The 24,611-nt window shown below is 41.1% G+C and overlaps 1 protein-coding gene across 13 annotated transcripts in view; it reads right to left on the bottom strand.

The window, feature by feature from the left end:
* Positions 1-24,611, bottom strand: part of myo18ab (myosin XVIIIA b) — a 256,934-nt gene that overhangs the window by 38,543 nt on the left and 193,780 nt on the right. For all 13 annotated transcript variants that reach the window (XM_085965003.1, XM_085965000.1, XM_085965001.1 and 10 more), the window contains 10 exons: positions 21,309-21,437; positions 19,959-20,102; positions 16,647-16,736; positions 15,221-15,340; positions 14,112-14,223; positions 12,486-12,613; positions 9,631-9,785; positions 6,725-6,848; positions 5,107-5,307; positions 2,023-2,133 (listed from right to left, as the gene is read on the bottom strand). In XM_085965003.1, the coding sequence (XP_085821129.1) occupies positions 2,023-2,133; positions 5,107-5,307; positions 6,725-6,848; positions 9,631-9,785; positions 12,486-12,613; positions 14,112-14,223; positions 15,221-15,340; positions 16,647-16,736; positions 19,959-20,102; positions 21,309-21,437 (1,314 nt within the window). The remainder of the gene's footprint in view (positions 1-2,022; positions 2,134-5,106; positions 5,308-6,724; positions 6,849-9,630; positions 9,786-12,485; positions 12,614-14,111; positions 14,224-15,220; positions 15,341-16,646; positions 16,737-19,958; positions 20,103-21,308; positions 21,438-24,611) is intronic.

Below are 24,611 nucleotides of genomic sequence, written 5' to 3'. Positions count from 1 at the left end.
TTGGGCGGTTATTAGAGGATATTAAAGCCAGAGAGAGAATACAGCGTAGATTCACTTTAGTTAAGAGGAGAAACTTGAGATACTGGGACTATTTCTACTTGAGCAGAAAAGGCTAAAGAGGTTTTTAATAGGAGGTTTTTAAAACTATGGAGAATTTTGATAATGAATAGGTAATGTATAGTGATTGGGGAGTCAGTCAAAAGGGTAATCAATTTAAATTGTGTGGAAAGGGATCAGGAGGAATCTCTTTATACAGAGGTTTGTCAGAGCATGGAATGCTTTGCTACAGGGAGGCAGAAACCATAAGATAATTTAAGGGAAAATTGGATAAATATTTCAACCAGATGATACAGAGCTAGGAGAACAGAATGAGAGAATGAGATTAGATTTGGATGTTTGTAGCAGGGCCAGCACAGACACAATGGGCCAAATGGACTACTTCTGTACTATAAACTTCTATGCTTCGAACTGTGCATAATGTTTGGTACAGTTGACCATGCTATTCCCCTCTAACATGTCTCACCGGCCCTTGCATGGTTTCACACCTATCCATCTCAATATAGTGGCACCTCTCCTGCAATGTCTTCTCTACCCTCCCCTGCACTGTCACCCTAGAGTGCCCCAAAGAACTATCCTTGGTCTCCTCTTCCTCATCTAAAATATTGCCCCTAAGTGACATCATCCACAGGCATGAGGTCAGCTTCCACATGTATGCTAATGACACTGAGCTCTATCTCTCCACCTACCACAACACCTCCATGTCACAGGACTGCTTGCCCGAGTCACAGCTTCCTCCAGCAACACCGAAGCCTTCAATCACCTGGGTCCAACTCCTTGGAATTCCCTGCCTAACGCTTTCTGCTTCTCTTACTTTCCTCTGTTTTTTTAAAAACCTTTTCAAAACCCATCTTTTCAAACAAGCTTTTGGTCAACCCTGTTAACCTCTCCCTTCCTGATTCAGCTTATGTTTTCTTTATGTCAATCTGTGAAGAACCTTGGGATGTTCTTTATGTTAAAAGCACTATATAAATGCAAGCAATTGTTGTTGAGTAAAACCACTCCAATGTCATACACAACCACAGCACAAAGAGTGTGGATGTTAAGGAAGGCTACATGAAAAGTTAGCTATTTTAATAATATTTTGATATACCTTTGCACTTCAGTTCAAAGTAATTACTTTATGCGTTTCTCAACATAATGAACTAACAGTCCAGGCAGACCGTTCCAAATCAAATAAAAACATTTATTTTATTGCAACAATAAAAAGTCTAGTTAAGAAAAGTGAACACGCAAGTAAAAATAATTTTTAATTTTGCAAATCTTATTTTAAAACCCATTTACTTCATATTACATTATCATTACTACCACTCTTTCTCCTGGGAACATCCAGGACACTGCAAAGATCAACATTCCTCTCTTTTCTTTCCCCCTCCCTTATTAGGTAGTGGCGCTGCTGTGATAAAGCATCTGTCTACTAGCATGCCCAGGAAGATGGTAAAACTCATGCACTAACTAATTTGCATGAAGTCTTTGGAGAGCAGCAAATTCACTGTCAACTGATCTTGTTTTAATACCTAGTTTACTGGATAATGCAATGTGATGGAAAAGGCTGGTTGAGGTCAGAGAATTCGTCAATCAGCATTAAAGGAGTTTCATGCAAGCTGCCACAAATTTATTATGCAACAAGCACCAAGACCTCTCTCTGTTTAACATTGTAATAAACTATTTTTTTCTATGGAAAAAAGCATTTAACCTTAAGGGGGATCTCTAATTTTATTAGCAGTGATTTTAAATGGTGTTCACTGTAAATACAAAACCTAACTGCTACATAGCCTTATCTTACTTTTAACTTGTTGTATTTTCATGCTACACAAGACAAATACAATGGGATACTGAAAGTGAGTGGGTGTAATGTGACAGCGACAAGCATGCAACATGTACAGACTAAAATTAGATTTTCAACTGTTATTCGTTTAACGGAAATATTTCTATGTCATTAACTATTACAGAAATAAAGCTTACCTTCTTCTGGCAAGACTGTCTAATTTCTTCCACTTCTTCCTCTTTGTTCTCAATCTCCTTTGCTTGAGTTTGTCTGTGCCTTTCCATTTCCATTTCCAACCGAAGCTTGGCCTAAATTTGGGCAAAACATTATACTGTACTCTGGGAATGCTGAATTACCTTGGCAACTGCCCATGAACATTTTCACAGTAACAATTCTTTATTCAAAAAGGTTCCCTCTTCTCCCCCATGGTATTAACTCCTCGGCTGTCAGGTGCCTTCCGGTACTTCGCCCAAGTGTGAATCCAGACATTGAGCACTGCAAGGTGATTTAACAGTGCAGTCATCACAGCTAAGCTTGATCTTGTTCACGTCCAGTGACGATACACCCACACTTTCTAGCGAAGGCCAGTGAATAACAATCAGGCATGGGAAACTTGGCTGATTTTTCTCTTCCTATTCCAGAGACAAAAAAGGAACTTGACCGGTTCATAATTGGAACACAACAACTTTTCAGTGTTGTATTGATGCTTATGTGCAAAGAACAAACTTATAGTTTCCAACTTCTTAGTTAGAACAATTCCTTTGAAGGTTATCTGTGGAACAACTAGCTTATCCAACTTCAGAATAACTGATTTTTGATCTTCCCTTTTAAAATTGTGACAACCTGTTCTACATGTTCAATGCACAAGCGCTTCTCAGGCAACATATTTTGAGATTAATTATATCATAAGACTACAGCAATTTCAGCCCAGTCAGCCCTGCAACATCCTCAGCAACATGTGGGGACTGGTACAAAAGCTGGGAAAGCTGTCCCACAGACTAGTCAAGTAACAGCCTGACATAGTCAGACTCAGTATCATGTCTATCAGTCAACATCCCAGACTCCTCCCTCACCATCTCTGGGTATGACCTGTCCTATGTGCAAGACAGACCCATCAAAGGTGAGGTCACAGTCAGGTGGGAGTGGTCCTAGGAGTCCTCAACATTGATTCTAGATCACATGAAGTCTCATGACTTCAGGCCAAATGAGATAAAGGATACCTCTGGCTGATAAACACCTACCACCCCCTTCAACTGATATATCAGTACTACACTAAATTGAACATCACTTGGAGAAAGTTCTGAGGGAGGTAAGGGCACAGAATGTACTCTGAGTGGGGGACTTCAATGCCCACCAGCAAGAGTGGCTCAGTAGTACCACCACTAATTAAGCTGGCCGAGACCTGAAGCACATAGCTGTAGACTGGGGCTGTGTCAGATGTTGATGGAACTAACACGAGGAACTAACCTACCTGACCTTATCCTCACCAACCTACCTTTTGCATACACAACCGTCCATAATAGCATTGGTAGAAGTGACCACTGCACAGTCCTTGTGAAGACAAAGGCTTAGCTCCACCAAGACATCCTCCATTATGTAGTGTGGCACTATCACTGTGCTAAGTGGGACAGTCTAAAGACAGATCTAGTCACCCAAAACTGGCTATGATGAAAATCGTTTCAAGTGGATAGGTTACTTGATCTAAATAGGTTAGATAGTTCCATGGGACATGTGGACAAAGTTACAAAGCGTAGAACTAGGTTAGATGCTAGGGGTACTTATTTTTGCAGAAAGTCAGCTACCTTTAGAGTAAGTTGCCAGCACTTAGAATGAGTACAGATTCGCTGCAAGCAGTCAAGAGGGAGCTGGAAGAATTCCTGTGTGTGGCAAACTTTGCAACATATAGAAAGTAGAGGCGTGACTGGGAGTTTTGTTACCCAGTCACTGTGGCCCACTGGAGCTTGCTTGACCACCTTTGAGGATCAAAGTGGAATTTCAGTTTCTTTTTCTTAAATTGGCCTATGGTTTCTTTCTCTAGTCTTTTGCCTCTCCCAGAAGAATGAAAGGAGATAAGGTGATGGTTTGTGCAAGTTACACCATGCCGGGATGGGACAGGCTTAATAAACCAAGTGATCTATTGCTATTCTTTTTATATGTTCATAAGAAACTTAACGCTGATGAAATTGATCCTTTTTTTAAAAATAAGCTGCACCCAGAGTCATAGCTTTCTTCAATGAAAATTGTTCAGGTGGAAAATCTCATTTGAACTGCCCAAGTCTGAAAGGAGCATCAACTAACAACTGCCAGCAGAGGAAGCATTGCACCCGACTCTGTCAAGGCTCCTGTGCAGGCACGAGTTGCCATTTCTGAAGCAAGAAGCCACATTGAGCACGAGCTCTCCGTTGCACCTTCAAGCAGACAATGTCAGTGTTGATAAGGAAGTCCCAACATCCGGATTGCTGACTGACATGGAAATTGTTAATGCAGCGTGAGAGGATGTTATAACTAATGGGAGTGAGCATGGCAGAAGCCCAAATGAATGGGTCCAGCCCTGCCAAGGTGTTCACTTCTGTGCGATTGATGAGGAATGCTAACATAGTGCTGTTTTAGATGGCTGACAAATTGCAGAACAAAAATATATTTCTGATGGCATGCTCTTCGCACCAAAATTCTCCAAACAAAAACCGTGCAGTATTATAATAAACTAAATTAAGATCAGAAAGAAAACTGAAAGAGGAAAGCAATCAAAAACTAGAAGTGAGGTATAATTACTGTGAGGAGATAAAACAAAATTTAAAAATAAATGAGGGAAATTGATTGTGGGTAGCTGAGGCACTTTACATTATTTCTAATGACTTTTTTGTGTTTAAAGAACATTTCTGCATTTTAAGTTCCTTTTTCAGGGGTGACATCCATTCTCAATACAAATGCATTTATCTCTCTTTCCTGTAAGTCGGGTGTCTTCACATACAATCACTGGCCAAACAAGTTGGTCATCTGTTTCTAGATCTCCTCCGCCAATACTGCTCTGAAACCTGCTGAGACACATACAAAAGTAGCCTGGGTAGCCTCCCATAATATCTAGCAATACTTGGAGACCATTTTACATACTATACAAAAGGTACAGCTGAGATTCCAAAATCAAAGATGATAAGTCAATGCTTCACCCATCGCTCAATAGTACATGTTTTCAACTCCTAAGATTCAATTCTACAACTGTATAATAAGCATCATGTTTTCAGATTCATTCCAAAACCTTCATAACAAAGAAATGATTGTACCTGTTCCAGCATCTGAATAGTCCCAGCTTGTTCATCTAGCTCCTCTTCCTGGTCCTTGACTTTGGCTTCCAACTCACGCACCTGCTTCTTCACTTTAGCAAGTGAAGCCTCATCCTTAGATTCTTGAGAGGATAGATCCTGCAGTTCTACATCCAGACGCTCTACCTTCTGGGTTATAGTGATGATCTCAGAGTCCTTGTCCTAGTATTCAACATAGAGAGAAAAAAATTCAGCGATTCACTAGTTACATTTGAAACAATAGCTGTAAATGAGTTATTTGGCAACATCTAATGGGTAATTCAGATGACACTATAACCACAAAATAAAATGAATGTAGCTAATGAAATTTAGAACACAGCAGTTAACACTAATTAATTATTTTATAAAGCAAATAGGCTTTATTTGGCAAGACTGAAAAGACAGACTTGATTCCTCCTGCAGTTCATGAGAGCTTAATTTATATTCTGCTTTGAGATCACGGTGATATACTGGCTGTTGATTATCTCCCCATGTCTTATAATAATATAGGAGAGTATAGAAGATGAGAAACAACAGTAAGAGATTGCGTCCCTGTGAAAAATAGAATCTAGAATTTTCTGATAAAGAATAAATGTCATATTTTGTAACAGAAAATAGGCCAACGCGAGGATACTGCTTTGGCAACCAAATCCATGTGCATTGAATATCAAGTATTTTAAATGTATATACCTAATAAAAGTGAATATATTGACTGTTGAACTTTGAATGCAGTGGCTGAGTTTCCTTTCTCAATATGTACTTCTGGAGAGTTGGAACTAAGCTTCACTCTTTGAAAATGTTTTAGTTGAGCTCAGAGCACATTTTTGAAATGACAGTCTCAGCGAGAGTATTGTGTCCAATTTTGGACAACACACTTTAGGAAGGATGTCAAGCCTTGGAAAGTGTGCAGAGGAGGGTGATGGAGAAATTATTTTATGCAGTGTGTTATTACCTGGAATGCACTGCCTGAAAGGATGGTGGAGCAGATTCAATAGTAACTTTCAAAGAGAATTGGATATATCCTTGAAAAGGGAAAATTTGCAGAGCTGTGGGGAAAGAGCGGGGAAATGTGACTAATTGGATAGCTCTTTCAAAGAGCTGACATAGGCACGATGGGCCGAATGGCTTCCTTCTGTGCTCTATGATTCTGTGACAGTATGAGTACTGTAAATGCCCCATAGATGCTAGAAAGAACTTCAACTGAGCCAATACAGTTTGGAACGCAAAATGCCAATGTCGGTCATCATGCTGTGAAATTTGCTCAACAAAATAAAGTCAAATATATTTCGCCTACTAGCTCACACAGCTCAAAAAGTCTTATGGCTCTCGGTTTTCAGTAATTTGCAGATGCTTAAGTTTTGTTAATCCATTATCAAATGTGGCTAAACTATTAAGTTACCTGTAATACCATTTTTCATTTTGCTGAGCAATAAAGTTATTTTTTTTAAACCTTAAATCTACATAGACAATAACAAGTGTACAGAATAATTTTACAGTAAGATTTCTCTTGTTACTAATGTATAAAATATTATTTACAGATTCTGCTCCGATCTAACAAGCTATTGAAGTTACATTTTGTTATGATCATGGTAGTACATACATCCAGTTGTTGTTTAAGGCTGAATATCTCTGCTATAAAACCATCTCTTTCTCTGCTCAGTTTTTCTTTCTGGATCTTCTCTCTTTGAGCTTCATCTTGTGCCTGTGACAACTCACCGTCAAACCTGAAACACGAAAGTTAAAGAAAACATTACGATAACAAAATACACAATTCTAACTTGCTGTTCGTGACAGAGTGTTACACCTGGGGCATATGGCTACGGTATTATGAAAATCTATTTTCTTCCAATATATTTCAGTGGTTTAGATTGGGGGCACTACATTTTGTAGAGTGTGTTGATGCATGTGTGTGCGTGGTTGAAAGGGGACAAATACAGAACTCGAAATCTCCTTTTTGAACTCTCCAACTACAATACAGATTAGGTATAATCTAATGACTCAAATTACTTCAGCCTTTACATATCACAGGAATTTTACAGCGGTATAATGGTTATGCGTTGTTTTAAAGAAAAATGCAAATCAAGTACATTATGAAATAATGGATTGAAAATTTTTAATTGGTCACATTCAAATTACCGTACAAAAAAAGTATCCACCCCACTGCAATCCTGTTCCAGTTTATACACCCAGAAACCTGAATGTGCAACAATCTTTTTGTAAATGGTTCCCTCTCCTCAGGCACTGTCCCACCTCCCTTTCAAAATTGCCATCGTCACCTCCCTCAAAAAATCCACCTTGACCCTCTATCCTTGCACGCTGCTGCCCAACCTGCAAGCTCCCTTAGCATTCCAAAGTGCTTGAACCTTCTCGCCTACCAAATTTGTGCCCATCTCTCCCACAACTACCTAATTGCATCTATAATCAGGGTTTCTGCTACTCCAAAATGATCCTAAACAGTCACGAGCAACATTCTGTTACTGTGACCGTGGTGCATTGTCCTGCCTCAATCTCTCTGCAGCCTTTCACTGTCAACCACACCAAGTTTCTTGAATGCCTCTCCTCCATTGTCCAGCTCAGTGGGACTGCCTTCATTTGGCTCCACTCTTAACTATCCAATTGTAGCCCAAGCATATCCAGTAATGGCTATTCTTTCCATGCTCCACACTGTTACCCCCCAAAGTCCCCCAGGTATCTATCCTTGGCCCTTCCTCTTCCTCAATCGTCATTTATAACACTGCCCCTTGGTGACAATCTGCAAATGGTCAGCTTCAAACATATACGCTGATGACAGCTTGCTCTCTCTCCACCATCTCTTTCGACCTCCCTGTCCCCACTGCCTGTGATGTCAAACTGCTGGTCGATATCAAGTCTTGCATGAGCCGTAATTTCCTCCAGTTAAATGTTTGTAAAATAGAAACTGTTCTCTACAATGCTGAAAATTTTACTTAAGCAAATATACATTCCATTAGTGTGAATACACTGAATGTGGGTCAAGTGTCTTAAAATAGTTTTATTAAAAAAAAAGTAAAATAAGCAAGTGTACAGTTCTGGGCACCGCACCTTAGGAAGGATATATTGGCCTTCGAAGGAGCGCAGTGCAGATGCACCAGAATGTTAGCAGGGCTCCAAGGGTTAGATTACAAGAAGAGATTACATAATATAATTGTATTTCTTGGAATACAGAAGGTTAAGAGTGATTTAATTGAGGTTTCTAGGATTTTGCGAGGAATTGATACGGTACATAGAGAGAAACTTTTTTCACTGGTGGGGGAGTCTAGGACAAGGGGACATAACCTTAAAAACAGAGCCGGGCCATTCAGGAGAGAAATTAGGAAACATTTCTTCCACAGAGGTTGTTAGAAGTGTGGAACTCTCTCCCACAAAAAGCAGATGCTAGATCAATTAATAATTTTAAATCGGAGATCGACAGATTTTTGCTAGACAAGGGTATAAAAGGATATGGAGCCAAGGCAGGTGGATGGAGTTTAGATACAGATCAGCCATGATCTCACTGAACGGTGGACCAGGCTAGAGGGGCTGAATGGCCTACTCCTGTTCCTGGTTAGAAAGGCCACAGCATTGTTTCAAAAAGGCATGATTCAGAAAGGCTACTTCATTGTTTCACAAATGTATGATATGCAATAGCACTGCCCCATGTATACTGCATTACCAGCAACTGAGAAGTCATAAAAGCAACATTTTCAAAATATCAAATGCCATTTTAAAGCCAGCCTATTTTTCTCAGGTTCCTCATGCCAGTCGTTTTGTTTGACAATTTCCAAAATTTGAGTCAATTAAATTGAGAAATCAGAGTGAGGTTGGATGTCTGGAAGTTTTACTTTTCTCAGAGGATTCTGGAGCTGGTAGTCAGGACTGACCTTTTGCAGTTCTTCAAGGCAGTAGATGCAGTTTTGAAAAGCAACACAATCATAGTATAAAGGAAGGAATCAAAAATTAACCTGGGAAATAACGAAAGAGATTGGGGCCGCCTGAAGTTTGCCTTTGAAAGATAAAAGGGGAATTTTTATTCAAGATTCGTGAATTAGCTACGGGTCTCTGTGTTTTGTGCCCATCCCAGGACATGGGTGGGGGAGGAGGCAAGTATACAGGGAAGAGTCCAGCAAAACAAATGAGGCAAGCGAATACAGGCCTGATGGCCTTTTCACATTCAGCTTTTTATATACCCTTATTATCTGTAAATTGATGAGACTAAACTGAAATGTATACCAAGATTGTTATCTAGCCTATGGTGAATAGACTTTTACAACTTAAGATTTAAAGGAGGTTATATTCTCTCATAAAAACAGAAAATGCTGGAAATACTCAGCAGGTCAGGCAGCATCTGTGGAGAGAGAGAGAGAGTTAACGTTTCAGGTCAATGACCTTTTGTCTTGCTGCCTGACCGGCTGAGTATTTCCAGCATTCTCTGTTTTTATGAGACAGTTCCAGCAGCCGCAGTATTTTGCTTTTATATTCTCTCATTTTGGGTTGTATGAATTAACTCACTTTCGCTGCTTCTTTTCCAATTCATGGTTTCGTCCTTGTTGTCCTTCAAGGTGCAGCTTGGTGTCTTGCAATTCTGCTGTTAGTCGTTGGGATTTTTTCTTCAACTGCTGAACACTGCGTTGAATTTCCTCATTGTCAGCTTGCACATCTGCAACCTGCAGGCACAAGAGCAAGTCTGAAGTCTTGGATATTAATGCATGTACATCCAGACTATTTAAAAAATAATATTGGACCTGCAAGACCTTGTTCAGATTGTTGTAATGTTCCCAGCTTATATTTTACTTTGGAAAGTAATAGAAGATAGGAGCAGGAGTAGGCCATTCGGCCCCTCGAGCCTGCTCCGTCATTCAATGCGATCATGGCTGATCATCCAAGTTCAGTACCCGGTCCCTGCTTTCTCCCCATAATCTGCATATTGTGCAGTCAAAGTACAACAACAGCCTTAAATGCAAACTTGCATTAGAAAGTTGAAGTATTTAGATTTAACCAAGTTATTTTTAGTGGTAAATGGAGGTTGAATAAACAAAGATGGTTAACATAGAACACATGGAACAAATGTGACCCGAGACTTAAAAAAACCCAATAAATGTCGTAAAATGCTGTCCATCCGTTTCCCACCCTCCCCTCTATTTTCTGATTGCCTTTCAAATGGTAGAAATAAGATTTATGTTTGATCTAGCTTCTCTGCATAGCATTCCAAAAAGAAGCTTAAAAAATAGAAAAATTGCATCCGCTCTGCTTGTTTATTAAGCCAACAAGAGAGGTGCTGGAGCGTTAGCATCTGAATGTGACAAAAGTGTGGTTATGAGTTTCAGTGGAAGTGAGGGTAGGAGCTGGAGATAAGCTATGTTGCTGTGGTGAAAGCCAGCGGTTTTGATGATGGATAGGATATGGGGTTTGAAACTCAATACACTAAGTATAATGCAAACAGCAGAAACATTGGCACGGAATTTGCAGTCAGCGGCGAAGCAAAGGCATTCGCCGCTGGCTCCGAAGAAAGCTGCCCACAAAGATCTCCTATCTGTGGCACGTTTGCCTTTTTCGACGTGCAATTGAGATCAGTGTAGTTTAGTAGAAATCTGTCAATAAGCTGTCGAATGCAGAATTATCACAGACAGGGAAGCAGGAAGTGAAGAAGTGCTTTTATTCAGACTTTTCAAAAATGTTAGAGAGCGAAACAAAGATTGGGGATCTCACAAGGGGGAAAAGGTAAATCTGAAATAAATATAAACAAACTTTTAAAAATATATAACTTTTGTTTAAAAAGTTTCTTTAAAGTTGCAATTTTTATTTTAATGGTGAAATTTGACACTCCACAAAATTAAAATTAGTTTTTTAGGGCCATACCGTGTGTTCAGCAGTCAATACGCTGTTAAAATCCCAATAACACCTAATTCAATAAGGTCTAACGTTTAATGGGGTATTTAACAGTGACATTATCGCAGAAAAGCCCAAGTTTTCATCAGTTTCATTGATTTCCCTGATTACACTGATTGTTGGCGATGGGGTTGGGGGACGCGCCACAGCACAGCCAGTGTCGGAGCAATGAATGACTGATCGCAACTTCAGGATTTGTGTGTTAGAATGCGCATGTGCTACATCCTGAAGTTGCGGCCAGTTTCAAAGGGGTAATAACTGCTAACGCTGTTCGTTCGCTGTTCTTACCCACCGCAAAATCGGGGCCATTATGCGGTTTTATTGTGTCATAAAATGGGATGAAACATAGAAACATAGAAGATAGGAGCAGGAGTAGGCCATTCGGCCCTTCGAGCCTGCTCCGCCATTCAACGAGATCATGGCTGATCATCCAAACCCTAGCACCCGGTCCCTACACCGACAGCCATCCCACCCAAGCCCTATCCCCGTGACCCCGTAACCCCACGTATTTAATCCCCCCTAACACTAAGGGCCAATTTTTATCATGGCCAATCAACCTAACCCGCACATCTTTGGACTGTGGGAGGAAACCGGAGCACCCGGAGGAAACCCACGCAAACACGGGGAGAATGTGCAAACTCGAGGCCGGATTTGAACCCGGGTCCCTGGCGCTGTGAGGCAACAGTGCTAACCACTATGCCACCGTGCTGCACATAAGGAATGAAAGCTGTGCAATGAGACGATGTCTCAAATGAGGCTGTGTCTGAATCGGGATGGTGGATAATAGGAGTTTCGATAATTGAGAGCCACTGTATAACTTGTGCTGTTAACTGTGTGGTATTGTTATGCTTACAGTGCTGTACTGCTATTAATTCAGCAAAATATGGGTTAATCTTCTCAACCAAAAAATTTGGAAAAAGAACGCTCATGAAAATATAATGCACTGTAATAAATTATTTAAAGTCCATGTCTCTAATTGCAAACAGAAGCTTTCTCAGTACATTACTAACATTTAAATAATACCAGAATCCATAATTTGTTTCAAATAGATGAGCGAATGTTTTCAGCTGCCAGGAAAAGAAAATTAATTCCTTCTACACACATACACACACAGAAATATCCTCTGTGACTCACTGAGCTTTATTTGTTCTATACTAATGAAAATTATTTTCTGGAAATTTGCAAATAGTCTGTACTTGTTTTACATACTTGATATGCAAATTAAAATCGGGAATAAAAATATCATGTGAATGAAGAATATTTAAAATTTGAAATGCAGTTTTCTGTAAGACATGTTTTTAGAGGTTGCCCAGCAGTGGCAATAAAGAAAATTGGTAGATCAAGCTTTTATTTCACCGTTCCACAGCACCAAGCACCAGTGCTCCAAGACATAGCACCACCTTAGTTTTAATATCCAACTACAAATTTATGCAAAAACTGTAATTACGGATTTAAAAGCACTTATTTTTTTTTCTCACTTTTCGCTCCAGCTGCCTTTTGATCTGTAATTCAACCTCTAGCTTGTCCTCAAATTCCTGATGCATTCGCTTTTTGGTGAAATCTATCTCTCTTATTGCACGCTCGTACTTCAGTCGCCATTCTCCACCTATGGAAGGTAAATAAAAGTAATCTTTTAAGTTGAACTTCTGTCATTTAAATTCACACACACACACATATATATATATAATATATATCAGCAAAGAAACAGCAGAAATAAATTCTTGCATTATGCAAATGAAGAAATATTTTTAAATGAAAAGGCTAGTTCAAGTGGCAGAAAACTACGGTCCTGCGCTGGAGGACCTAGGTTTGAATCTCAGCTTTGAAGAATATTCATACTAGCCTAAATCTCAATTATGCAATTTTGATGATTCTCAGATAGATCATTAAATTAAAGAGCTGATGAAAGTAGAAGAATATTATTGGGTGACAAAAAAATCTGTAGCTGCATCTATCTTGTTTCTTGAGCATCTGAAATAGTGGCTGTGGTGGAAATGGTCGAGAGATCCACAGTGGAGAGTACTTTGCTTCCTGTCTGTAAAATGACAACGTTGAGGTGGAAAGTGACTGAAGACGGGGTATTGGAGTGGGGAAAATCCAGGAAAGTGCCATGTGTTTTTTTTTAAGCAAAAATGTCTAAAAAAATTTAAACAATCCCCATGAACATCATCAAATTTTGGGGGGGGGTGGAGAGTCAATACTGAGGAGGACTGCACAAATTACAAGACATTAATACACTTGCAGAATGGGCATATAATTAGCAGCTGAATTTCAACATAGACAAGTGTGAGGTGTCATGTTTCGGTAAGAAAAATAAGGAGTTCATATATTACTTGGAAAATAAGAATCTCAACTGGGTAGAGGAGCAAAGGGATCTCAGAGTACAAATACACTAATCACTAAAAGTAGCAACGCAGGTTAATAAGGTCATAAAAAAGCCAAACCAAGCACTAGGGTTTATTTCTAGAGGGATAGAATTGAAAAGTAGAGACGTTGTACTAAATTTTTATCGAACCTTGGTTAGACCACATTAGGAGTACTGTGTACAGTTCTGTTCATATTATAAAAAGGATATAGAGGCACTGGAGAGGGTGCAGAGAAGATTTACAAGGATGATACCAGAACTGTGAGGTTATACCCATCAGGAAAGGATAGACAAGCTGGGTCCCTTTTCTCTTGAAAAGAGAAGGCCAAGGGGTGACCTAATAGAGGTCTTTAAAATTATGAAAGGTTTTGATAGCGTAGATGCAGAGAGAGAGTTTCCACTTGTGGGGAAGAGCAAAACTAGAAGCCATCAATATAAGATAGCCACCAAGAAATCAAATAGGGAATTCAGAAGAAACTTCTTTACCCAGAGAGTGGTGAGAATGGGAACTCGCTACCACAGGGAGTGGTTGAGGCGAATAGTATAGATGCATTTAAGGTGAAGCTAGATAAGCATACGAGGGAGAAGGGAATAAAGGGATATGCTGATAGTTAGATGAGGAAGGATGGGAGGAGGCTCAAGTGGAGCATAAACGCTGGCACGGACTGGTTGGGCCGAATGGCCTGTTTCTGTGCTGTATATTCTAAGTAATTCTATGTAATGAAACTGAGCAATTAACCAGAATCGTCGTCATCTAATTCTCCATTTAACTCTGCTGCTTTGATAAGCCGAGCTTCCATCACTTCCATTTCCATTGAATCCATTTGCTTCTTCATTCCATCATATTTGGCCTGAAACACAAGATGCTTACAATAATGACTAATAGTTCTCAGAATCTATATACAGTACTGCATTAAATAACTGGAATTGCTTCAGTTACATATGTACATATTAATATTTTATCCTGTAAAAGCATATCCAGGTAACAAATGAAGCTGTTCTTGTCCTATTTAGCATCCTATGTGACCCCGAGATGAGCTTCCAATCACATATCCGCTCCACCACCAAGACCGCCTAATTCTATCTCCGTAACATCGACCGACTCCGCCCCTGCCGTAGCTCATCTGCTGCTCACACCCTCATCCTTGCTTTCATTCGCTCTAGACTTGACTATTCCAATGCTCTCCTGGCCGGCCTCCCATTTGCCACCCTCCATGAATGTGAACTCATCGAAAACTCTGCTGCCCATATCCTAACTGCACCAAGTCCCACTCAGCCATCACCCCTGCGCTCGCTGATCTACATTGGCTCCCAGTCCAACAACTCCTCGATTTTTAAAATTCTCATCCCTGTTTTCAAATCTCTCCATGGCCTCACCCCTCCCTATCTCTGTAATCTCCTCCAGCACCACAACCCTCCAACATATCTGCACTCCTCCAATTGTGCCCTCTTGAGCATCCCCGAATTTAATCGCTCCACCATTGGTTGCTGTGCCTTCAGCTGCCTGGGCCCTAAGCTCTGAAATTCCCTTCCTAAGCCTCTCCGCCTATCTCACCTCCTTAAAACCTACTTCTTTGTCCAAGTTTTTGGTCACCTGTCCTAATATATTCTTATGTAGTTCGGTGTTTGATAACGCTCCTGTGAAGCACCTTGGGATGTTTTACTACATTAAGGGCACTATATAAATGCAAGTTGTTGTTGTCAATGTACAGGGGAAAAATCAGCTACTGAACAGAGAGCGGAGTTAAGAACTAGTTCTACAACTAACAAACTTCAACTTAGTACAAATCAAAAATAAAATACTGTAATGGTTTCCAGAGTTTCAAGATTACAGAGCATTTAACCCACCTGGAACTCTTTCATTTCTTTCTCTAATCGAAGTCTGTCCGCAGTTTCTGTCTCTAGAAGTTGAGATGCTGATTCACCAGTGTTTCTCTCATCTGTTAATTCTGACGTCAGTTCTCCAAGCTGTTATTGAAATTAAAATCAAAGCTTCTGTCCATACTGCATCTTTTGTAAAAATGTATATTATTGTAAAATATCAATATAGATATTAATCTGCAGGCGGCATATCTGCAATCTATTGCATAAAATGGTCTTATTTTGATCCTGAAAATGATTTTAGATCCGAATTAATGTGCAGCAAATTAACAACGCTTCAACTTGCAGGTCAGGAATGGATGTCAAACTGGTTTTACTTTGACTCAGATTGTGCGAACAAGAGATCAGAAGTGGAAGTTGATAGAAAACTCCACAATGTTTGTTAGAGAAGAATGAGTTATATGCCAATATTAAGTACTGATGTGTGTATTCAGTTAATATTATGCTGCTCAATGTGCACACTCTGCATGGACCAATCTTCGTTCCTTTGAGGTCTGCACCAACATTTGTGCACATTGCTGCAAAACAGTTGTTCTCAAGTCTCCTTATATTGGATCCAAAAATACTTAATGCCGTGTACTGTATTCTCAATTTGTAAAATTTATACATTGCACTATAGCTTTTACAGATTATTTGGCACATATTACATTAAGAAAACCGTATTTACTCTTGCAAAACAGAAGTGATTTATTCATCATTCTCCTACAGCATTAGATTAAGGAAGAAAGTAAATAATCTGTACTCAACAGTGGAATCAATTGTATCCCAAACAAACTGAATGTCAATATGTAAACCCACAATACTCTAGAAGTTGGCAACTCTCTCTGCTCACACTTGAAGGTTTCTTCCCCCAGTGCTAACTAAACATTACATTTGAAATAGTCATTAGCATATCAGAATCTACAAAAAATGATAGTATTGCTACTTAGCTATTCATTGACTAAATTGCAGGTTGTACAAAATTACATTTTATCCCTCCACATGTGTTTTGCAACTTTGATTTGTATCATTTAGGCAATTCAAGTTACTTGCATTTTGGTTCTTAACTGCACTATTGAAACAATAATTAAAATAAAATGCAGCCTTAATATCTTGCATGAAAGTACATCAAAGTAGCTTAGTGTTGCTGATCTTAACTGAACTGGATTTCAATTAAGTTTAAGTAGGCTACCACTTCTGAATATTTACCACACTGCTCCATTTCATTCACTTTGATGTTTAATAATGGTCCTATTCTGAAATTAAGCCATAATATTTGGGAAGGCTTAACATTTTAATTTCACATACTACTTGCTGTACTGCATCAAATAAACTATGCTGACAATCCCAAAATAATGATTTTTGCACAGACTGCAATACCAGATGTACAAAAGGATCACAAGTATAATCTTACCCTGCTTTCTAAACGATCACTGGTTAGCCGTAGCTCATTGCGCTCCTTTTCAACCCGTTCTATTTTGCTGCGTAGCTGCTGAATCTCCTCCTAATATAGGGAGGCACCAGATTTACCAGTTAGCTTCTATACACTGGATAATGAAATGAATTGCAAACTTAACCATAACTTTCAAAAGTTTAAGGTATTTTAATGGGATATTTAGACAACTTTTGTTCAATGTAGTAGGGTAGCTAATCAGATCTGAAATTACAGTAATTTTAGAATATTTAGCATTATTCAACTTTCCATGGCAAAATTTAATGGACACTATTTCTTACAAATCAATTTATATTACAATAAATACCCGAGCATATAAATATTTAATGCAAAACCTTAAAATTATTGGAAGTGTTTAAATAAATGAGTCCCTTCATTTTTATAAAAGACATCTTGATAGCGTTCCCTTCTACACAAAAATACGGTTATAAAATTGAAACACACCGGTGCAAATAAGCTCATTTTCATTTAATGTCTCCAGCACAAGTAGTGGCAGGGTTTGGTGGTGAGATGCTAGCATACATAGAGTTTTGTCAATTTTAAACCATCTACAGAGGTGGGAAATGAAGGTAAGAGAAAACTGAACAATCTATGTATGCAATCAAATAGAATTTATATTTAAATATAGTGACATAATAGGGATTAGATCTCATGAATGAAAGAGTCTTGCTAGCATTATTCTTTCCAATAATTGAAATGTTTAAACAAATTTCAAACATTAGCTGAAAATTTGGCATCTGTTTTCACAGAGTACACAATGGCCTGGAATTTCCTCTCAGCGGTGAAGGAACGGCTTTCACCGTTCACCTCGCGTACAGTTGCCCACAGACTTTTCATGGGCTTGTCAGTGGAGACTTCCAATCATCCGGCGTCTGATTCAATGCGCCGCCCTCTACAGGGGATCTGTGGCGTCTGTGAACAGGACAAGCAACAGCGAGGCTCTTCAATTAGACTGAAGAATCCTCACTGAGCCACGCAAAGTCTAAACCAGGAAGTAAAAAACGGAGTATAAATTACATTTAAGTCATGTACAAGAAGGGAAATAAAGATTGGGAAATACAGATGGGATTATGGGAGAGAGATAAAAGATAGACAGAAAAAGTTAAAAAAAAATAAAAAAGTTTAAATCTCCAACATTAATTTTCTTCTGAGGGAATGAGACTCCACACTTGTAAAATTCATTTTTCAGGGCCCTAACTTTTTCAGCCGTTTTTAGTGCTGAACTAGTGGCTAAGTATCTCAAGTTCATGCCATTACAGTGATGTCAGTGCCAAGTCCATCAGTGAAGACTGCAACAGCGCACCCTGTGGAGGAGCAGGGTATCTCGGACAGCAACTTCTGGATTTCCGCGTTTAACTACACACGTGCAGACGCCATAAGTTTCTGTCAGATTTACCCTGTAACAGTAGCGAGCGCTGATAGCCTCACCATTATTATTACAGCAAAGTCTGGACCATTAATTTTAACAAATATGTTGAACAAGTACATCTTTTCCATACAACTCATTTTGAATGTATTGTCATGGGGGAAAATAATGGCAATAAAAACTAGGGAGGTTAATACTAACTTCACAGATTTTCATTAAAGCTATAACTTTCACTGTTACCCAATGCCTCAGCCAATGAGTAGCTAAGCTACACAGATCACTACGTTGACCCCCAATAATCTCAGCCGTAAGACCGTCGGGACAGTACAGTTGGCCCTAGTACCCTTGGACTGGTGGGGAGAGGATGGGAAAACAAACAGAATTGGCTAGGGTCCCTATTCCTAATCACCAGAAGGCAGAGAGTTGGGATACATGATTCATTCTCAGACTGGCAATCAGTAACTAGTGGTGTTCCGCAGGGGTCAGTGCTGGGTCCCCAACTCTTTACAATCTATATTAACGATTTGGAGGAGGGGACCGAGTGTAACATATCAAAGTTTGCAGATGATACTAAGATGGGAGGGAAAGTAGTGAGTGAGGAGGACATAGACAGGCTAAGTAAGTGGGCAGAGATTTGGCAGATGGAATACAATACTGGAAAGTGCGAGGTTATGCACTTTGGCAGGAAAAATTGTAGAGCAAGTTATTATCTTAATGGCAAGAAACTGGAAAGTACTGAAGTACAAAGGGATCTGGTGCACGAAACTCAAAAGGTTAGTATGCAGGTGCAGCAAGTGATTAAAAAGGCCAATGGACTGTTGGCTTTCATTGCTAGGGGGATAGAATATAAAAATAGGGAGGTATTGCTTCAGTTGTACAAGGTATTGGTGAGACCGCACCTGGAATACTGCGTACAGTTTTGGTGTCCATACTTAAGAAAGGACATACTTGCTCTCGAGTCAGTACAAAGAAGGTTCACTCGGTTAACCCCGGGGATGAGGGGATGGACATATGAGGAGAGGTTGAGTAGATTGGGACTCTACTCATTGGAGTTCAGAAGAATGAGAGGCGATCTTATTGAAACATATAAGATTGTGAAAGGGTTGGATCGGGTGGATGCGGGGAGGATGTTCCCGATGATGGGTGAAACTAGAACTAGGGGGCATAGTCTTAGAATAAGGGGCTGCTCTTTCAAAACTGAGATGAGGAGGAACTACTTCACTCAGAGGGTGGTAGGTCCATGGAATATGCTGGCCCAAAAAGCTGTAGAAGCAACATCATTACATAAATTTAAAACAGAAATAGACAGTTTCCTAGAAGTAAAGGGAATTAAGGGTTACGGGGAGCGGGCAGGAATTTGGACATGAGTCTAGGTTCGGATCGGTCATGGCCCTGTGGGTAGCGGAGCGGGCCCAGGGGCCGTGTAGCCTGATCCTGCTCCTATTTCGTGTATCTAATTCTGTTAGATTCAGGAGATGGTTCTGTGATAGTAGATTGGCGGTTAGGATCAGATCAGCCATGATCTTATTGAATGGCGGAGCAGGCTCGAGGGGCCGATTGGCCTACTCCTGCTCCTATTTCTTATGTTCTTATGCATCAAAGCCAGCTGGATGAGGGAGAAAGAGAAAAATGTGAGATAGATATTGATATATACACACACGCACTGATCCTAGAGAGAATGGAATCAGGCTTCATGGTGATCACAATGCCTGCCATCACTCACTGTTGAATAGCCACAATTTTAAACAACAGATAACATAAAACACCAAATCCTTGTGATGATAAAGAAATTGTAAGCGCAAGCTTAAAATCTCAACAAAAAATCAGCAACATTTCATGTATATGTTATCTATGACTTAGCCAAACTAACATATTATGTCAAATTAAAGTGCGTCTGAAGCACTTACATCTTTGCCACGTATTTGCTCCTCTGTTAACTGAACCTCAATTAGTGGCCGAACCGTAGTGAAAACCTTCCACCATGGCCAGTTCTTGACTCCTTTGTTCTTTTTAATGTTTTTCTGGATGCAGCGAATAGCTAGTTCTTGAATCTGAAAGAGGATCCATTAAATTAGCTTCAGTCAAATTGTTCCCGTCGTATCAGCATAAACACTTTCAAGAAGATCCTCTTTAAAAGTAAAGTAGAAACCTTTCTGCAATTACAATACAAATTTGACCAATTATAGCGCACCTAGGCCAGATAGGGTTTATAAAGCTGGGAATTCCAAGTTTAAACTGTGTCAAGGTGCTGTTCAAGAGTGAAATACTGCTGCCACTGATCAGTTTTAATTTTTTCCTTCCATTTATGAATATGAACTGAAGCCAACGACTTGGACTACATTAATGACTTGGACTTGGGGGTACAGGGCACAATTTCAAAATATGCAGATGACACAAAACTTGGAAGTGTAGTAAACAGTGAGGAAGATAGTAATAGACTTCAAGAGGACACAGATAGACAGGTGGAATAGGCAGATGAAATTCAGCGCAGAAAAGTGTGAGGTGATCCATTTTGGTAGAAAGAATGAGGAGAGACAATACAAGCTAAAATGGTATAATTTACAAGGGGGGTAAGAAGAGAGACCCCTGGGGGTGGTTGTGCACAAATCTCTGAAGGTGGCAGGACAGGTTAACAAAACTGTTAATGCATATGGGATCCTGGGCTTTATAAATAGAGGCAGAGTATAAAAGCCAGGAAGTTATGTTAAACTTATATAAAACACTAGTTCAGCCCCAGCTGGAGTATTGAGTCCAATTCTGGGCACCACACTTAGGAAGCACATGAAGGCTTTGGAGAGGGTACAGAAGAGATTTACTAGAATGGTTTCTGGGATGAGGGATTACAGTTACGTGAATAGACTGGAGAAGCTGGGGTTGTTCTCCTTAGAGCAGAGAAGGCCAAGAGGAGATTTGACAGAGGTGTTTAAAATCATGAGGAAAAGCTTTGTTACGCAACAAGTGGTTAAGATTTGGAATGCACTGTGATAGACTGGTGGATACAGATTCAATAGTAGCCTTCAAAAGGGAATTGGTTGAATACTTAAAGGAGAAAATATTGCAGGAATATGGAGAGAGTGGGGGAGTGGGACTAACTGAACTGCTCTTCGAAAGAGCTGGCGCAGACTCAATGGGCCGAACGGCCTCCTTCTGTGCTGCACTATTCTATTCTTCCAAGTGGAAAATGACTATGAATACAAATATAACTGTGTTTAGTATTAGCTCCACATTTGGTTTATGAAGCTCTTGCTGAATTGTACCTTCCTCTTCTTGAAATACTGCCGTGCAAGGTATCCTCTGCAAGCTGCCTGGAAAAGTGTGATATTCCTTCTGGTTTGTTCATCCCTTTGTTCTTCCAATTTAACCAGTGTTCCTGCTCTGAAAAACACCTAAGATCAACAAAATGAAAATGTAAACTATTAGATAACTTTGCATCCAATACACAGTCACAAGACTTGTATTCTTTTACTAATTGATAGGATCAGAAATAATAATGTTCACCAACTTGGATTTAAATTTAATTCAGGTGTAAAATGCAACTAAATATTATGGGCTAGAAATTCAGTAGGCTTTGCGCCCAGTTTTCGCCCAAAGAGGGCTTTTGCGCCACTTGCTGAGCTTTCGCCGATATTCAGCGCTGCGGTAATGGCGGCGTTAGCCAGTAGCGCTGCGCCGCCACCGATGACGTCATCGGTGTGCGCAGTGCCCCGCTACCAGCCCGACCGCCATATTTAGTTGCGGCCGCCTCTTCCGCAGCGGCCGCAAACAGCGATCAGAAAACGGGGCCCTCCTGTAGCCTTAGTGGGGCGCTTTAAGGTGGAGGTGCGGCCGGCCGCTTTTTCGGCGGCCGCCTGCCCGCACCTCCTTCCCCGGCCTCCTCCCCCCCACCCCCCCCGCGGCATTGCCGGCTGCTTTCTGCGAACCCGGCACTTCTCCGTGGTGCCGGGCTCATTTGCCAGCACTATCCAGCGGCGATCTCCCCGTTGCAGGCACCTCCCCCTTAAGAGAAGGAGGAGGCCTGCAGTACCGCAGCCTGCCGCTCCGCAGCGGGTGGCGCAGCGGCGCCTAGAGCGCTGAAATTCAGTTTCAGCGCCCCAAGCGGGGGCGGGCACACCCTGGAATAGCGCCCGGTTCTGACTTGGGGCGCAAAAACTGAATATCCGACGGGCGCAACTGGCTCTGCGCTCAGCGCTAACTTTTGGGCGCACGCCAGCTGGCGGGCTCAAAGTGAATTTCTAGGCCTATATCTTTTAGCCAAAAGCAAAAGCTTGCAATTCCAATTCCATCATTCTGCAGTCCTGACATTCAAACTAGATTTTATATCCTCGTCGTTATAATTACAAGTGACTTCATTTATGTACTTTATTTTTCAAACTACAGTAAAATGTAAAATTGTTTGATTCAAAGAATCATAAATCCAATTCTTAAAAGTAGTTTGCTTTACTATAAAGCAATTTAATATACTGAAGCTCACGGATACTGAACTCGTATCATGAAAATTTCCAATGTCCCTTTTATTTACCATGCAACTAAACAAATAACACTCCAGCTCAAACAAAATTACTCTGCTCGAATAGTAAACATCTGAGCACTAGTCTTTTGTTTAGCTTAATAATCAATGGAAACCAACACATCCTGTAATAAGTATTAAGTGTCAGTCTGCTTATTAACCAATTATCTTAATTGCACTTTTAAGAGGTATTCATTCCAAGTCACCTACTTGAAAACATCAGACGCAAGACTATAATCATTTTTGCAAAACACACAATCATTTTCAATTCAGACTCACACCTAACGATGTACAAAATCCAGTACAATTCTGGAGAATCACTCTGAATCAATGCAACCAATTCAAGTTAAGCAGTTTACTGAAAATCTCCTGAACTTGCATATTTTGCAAAATTTCAAAAAATCACTTCGGACCACTGAAACCAGCCAGCTTTGAATATAGCGAAACCCATTTAGAATGAACAGTAAATAACCGATGCATTAATTGTGAAACAATTCTAATCCCTGCAAACCTTAAACCCTGAGCTTTTTCATATAGATATAAAATATTTTCTTTTACCACCTACCAACCCCGCCCGTCACCAACCACCTCCCACCCGCTACCAACCACCGCCCCATCACCAACCAACCCCCCGTCAACCCGCCCCCTGCTACCAACCCCGTCAACCCCGCCCGCGACCAACCCCCCCCACCTCACTGCTACCAACCCCCCCCACCCCACTGCTACCAACCCCCCCACCTCACTGCTACCAACCCCCCCCACCCACTGCTACCAACCCCCCCACCGCTACCAACCCCCCCCACCCCAATGCTACCAACCCCCCTCACCCCACTGCTACCAACCCCCCTCACCCCACTGCTACCAACCCCCCCTCACCCCACTGCTACCAACCCCCCTCACCCCACTGCTACCAACCCCTCACCCCACTGCTACCAACCCCTCACCCCACTGCTACCAACCCCTCACCCCACTGCTACCAACCCCCCTCACCCCACTGCTACCAACCCCCCCCCACCGCTACCAACCCACCTCACCCCCACCGCTACCAACCCCCCCCACCCCCACTGCTACCAACCCCCCCAACTACTACCAACCCCCCCCACCCCCACTGCTACCAACCCCCCCCAACTACTACCAACCCCCCCACCCCACTGCTACCAACCCCCCCCACCGCTACCAACCCACCCCACCACTACCAACCCCCCCCACCCCACTGCTACCAACCCCCCCCACCCCCCACTGCTCTGTAATTGACCATCAGGAAAGATACAGAAGTATTATGGGTCAACTCATCCTCAGATATTCATTCCCTCTATACTTCAAATCCATTTGATTCCTCCCTGATTGCTTCAGAGATAAAATTCACAGAAAGAGGCCCTTCGGCCCATCATGTCCGCGACGGCCATCAAGCCCCATTTATTCTAATCCCATTTTCCAGCACTTGGTCCGTAGCCTTGTATGCTATGGCGTTTCAAGTGCTCATCTAAATGCTTCTTGAATGTTGAGGGTTCCTGCCTCTACCACCCTTTCAGGCAGTGAGTTCCAGATTCCAACCACCCTCTGGGTGAAAAAGTTTTTCCTCAAATCCCCTCTAAACCTTCTGCCCCTTACCTTGAAACTATGCCCCCTGGTTATTAACCCCTCTACTAAGAGGAAAAGTTCCTTTCTATCTACCCTAACTATGCCCCTCATAATTTTGTACACCTCAATCAGGTCCCCCCTCAGCCTTCTCTGCTCCAAGGAAAACAACCCAGCCTGTCCAGTCTCTCTTCATAGCTGAAGCGCTCCAGCCCAGGTAACATCCTGGTGAATCTCCTCTGCACCCTCTCCAATGCAATCACATCCTTCCTACAGTGTGGCGACCAGAACTGCACACAGTATTCCAGCTGTGGTCTAACTTGCATTTTATACAGCTCCATCATAACCTCCCTGCTCTTATATTCTATGCCTCAGCTAATGAAGGCAAGTATCCCATATGCCTTTTTAACCACCTTATCTACCTGTCCTGCTGCCTTCAGGGATCTATGTACATGCACACCAAGGTCCCTCTGAT

This window comes from Somniosus microcephalus, chromosome 22, assembly GCF_052327205.1.
Source record: "Somniosus microcephalus isolate GS21.2 chromosome 22, FLI_Smic_1.0, whole genome shotgun sequence".
Taxonomy (NCBI): Eukaryota; Metazoa; Chordata; class Chondrichthyes; order Squaliformes; family Somniosidae; genus Somniosus; species Somniosus microcephalus.
Note: the sequence above shows the minus strand (reverse complement) of the source record. Positions and strands in the feature narration are given on the sequence as shown.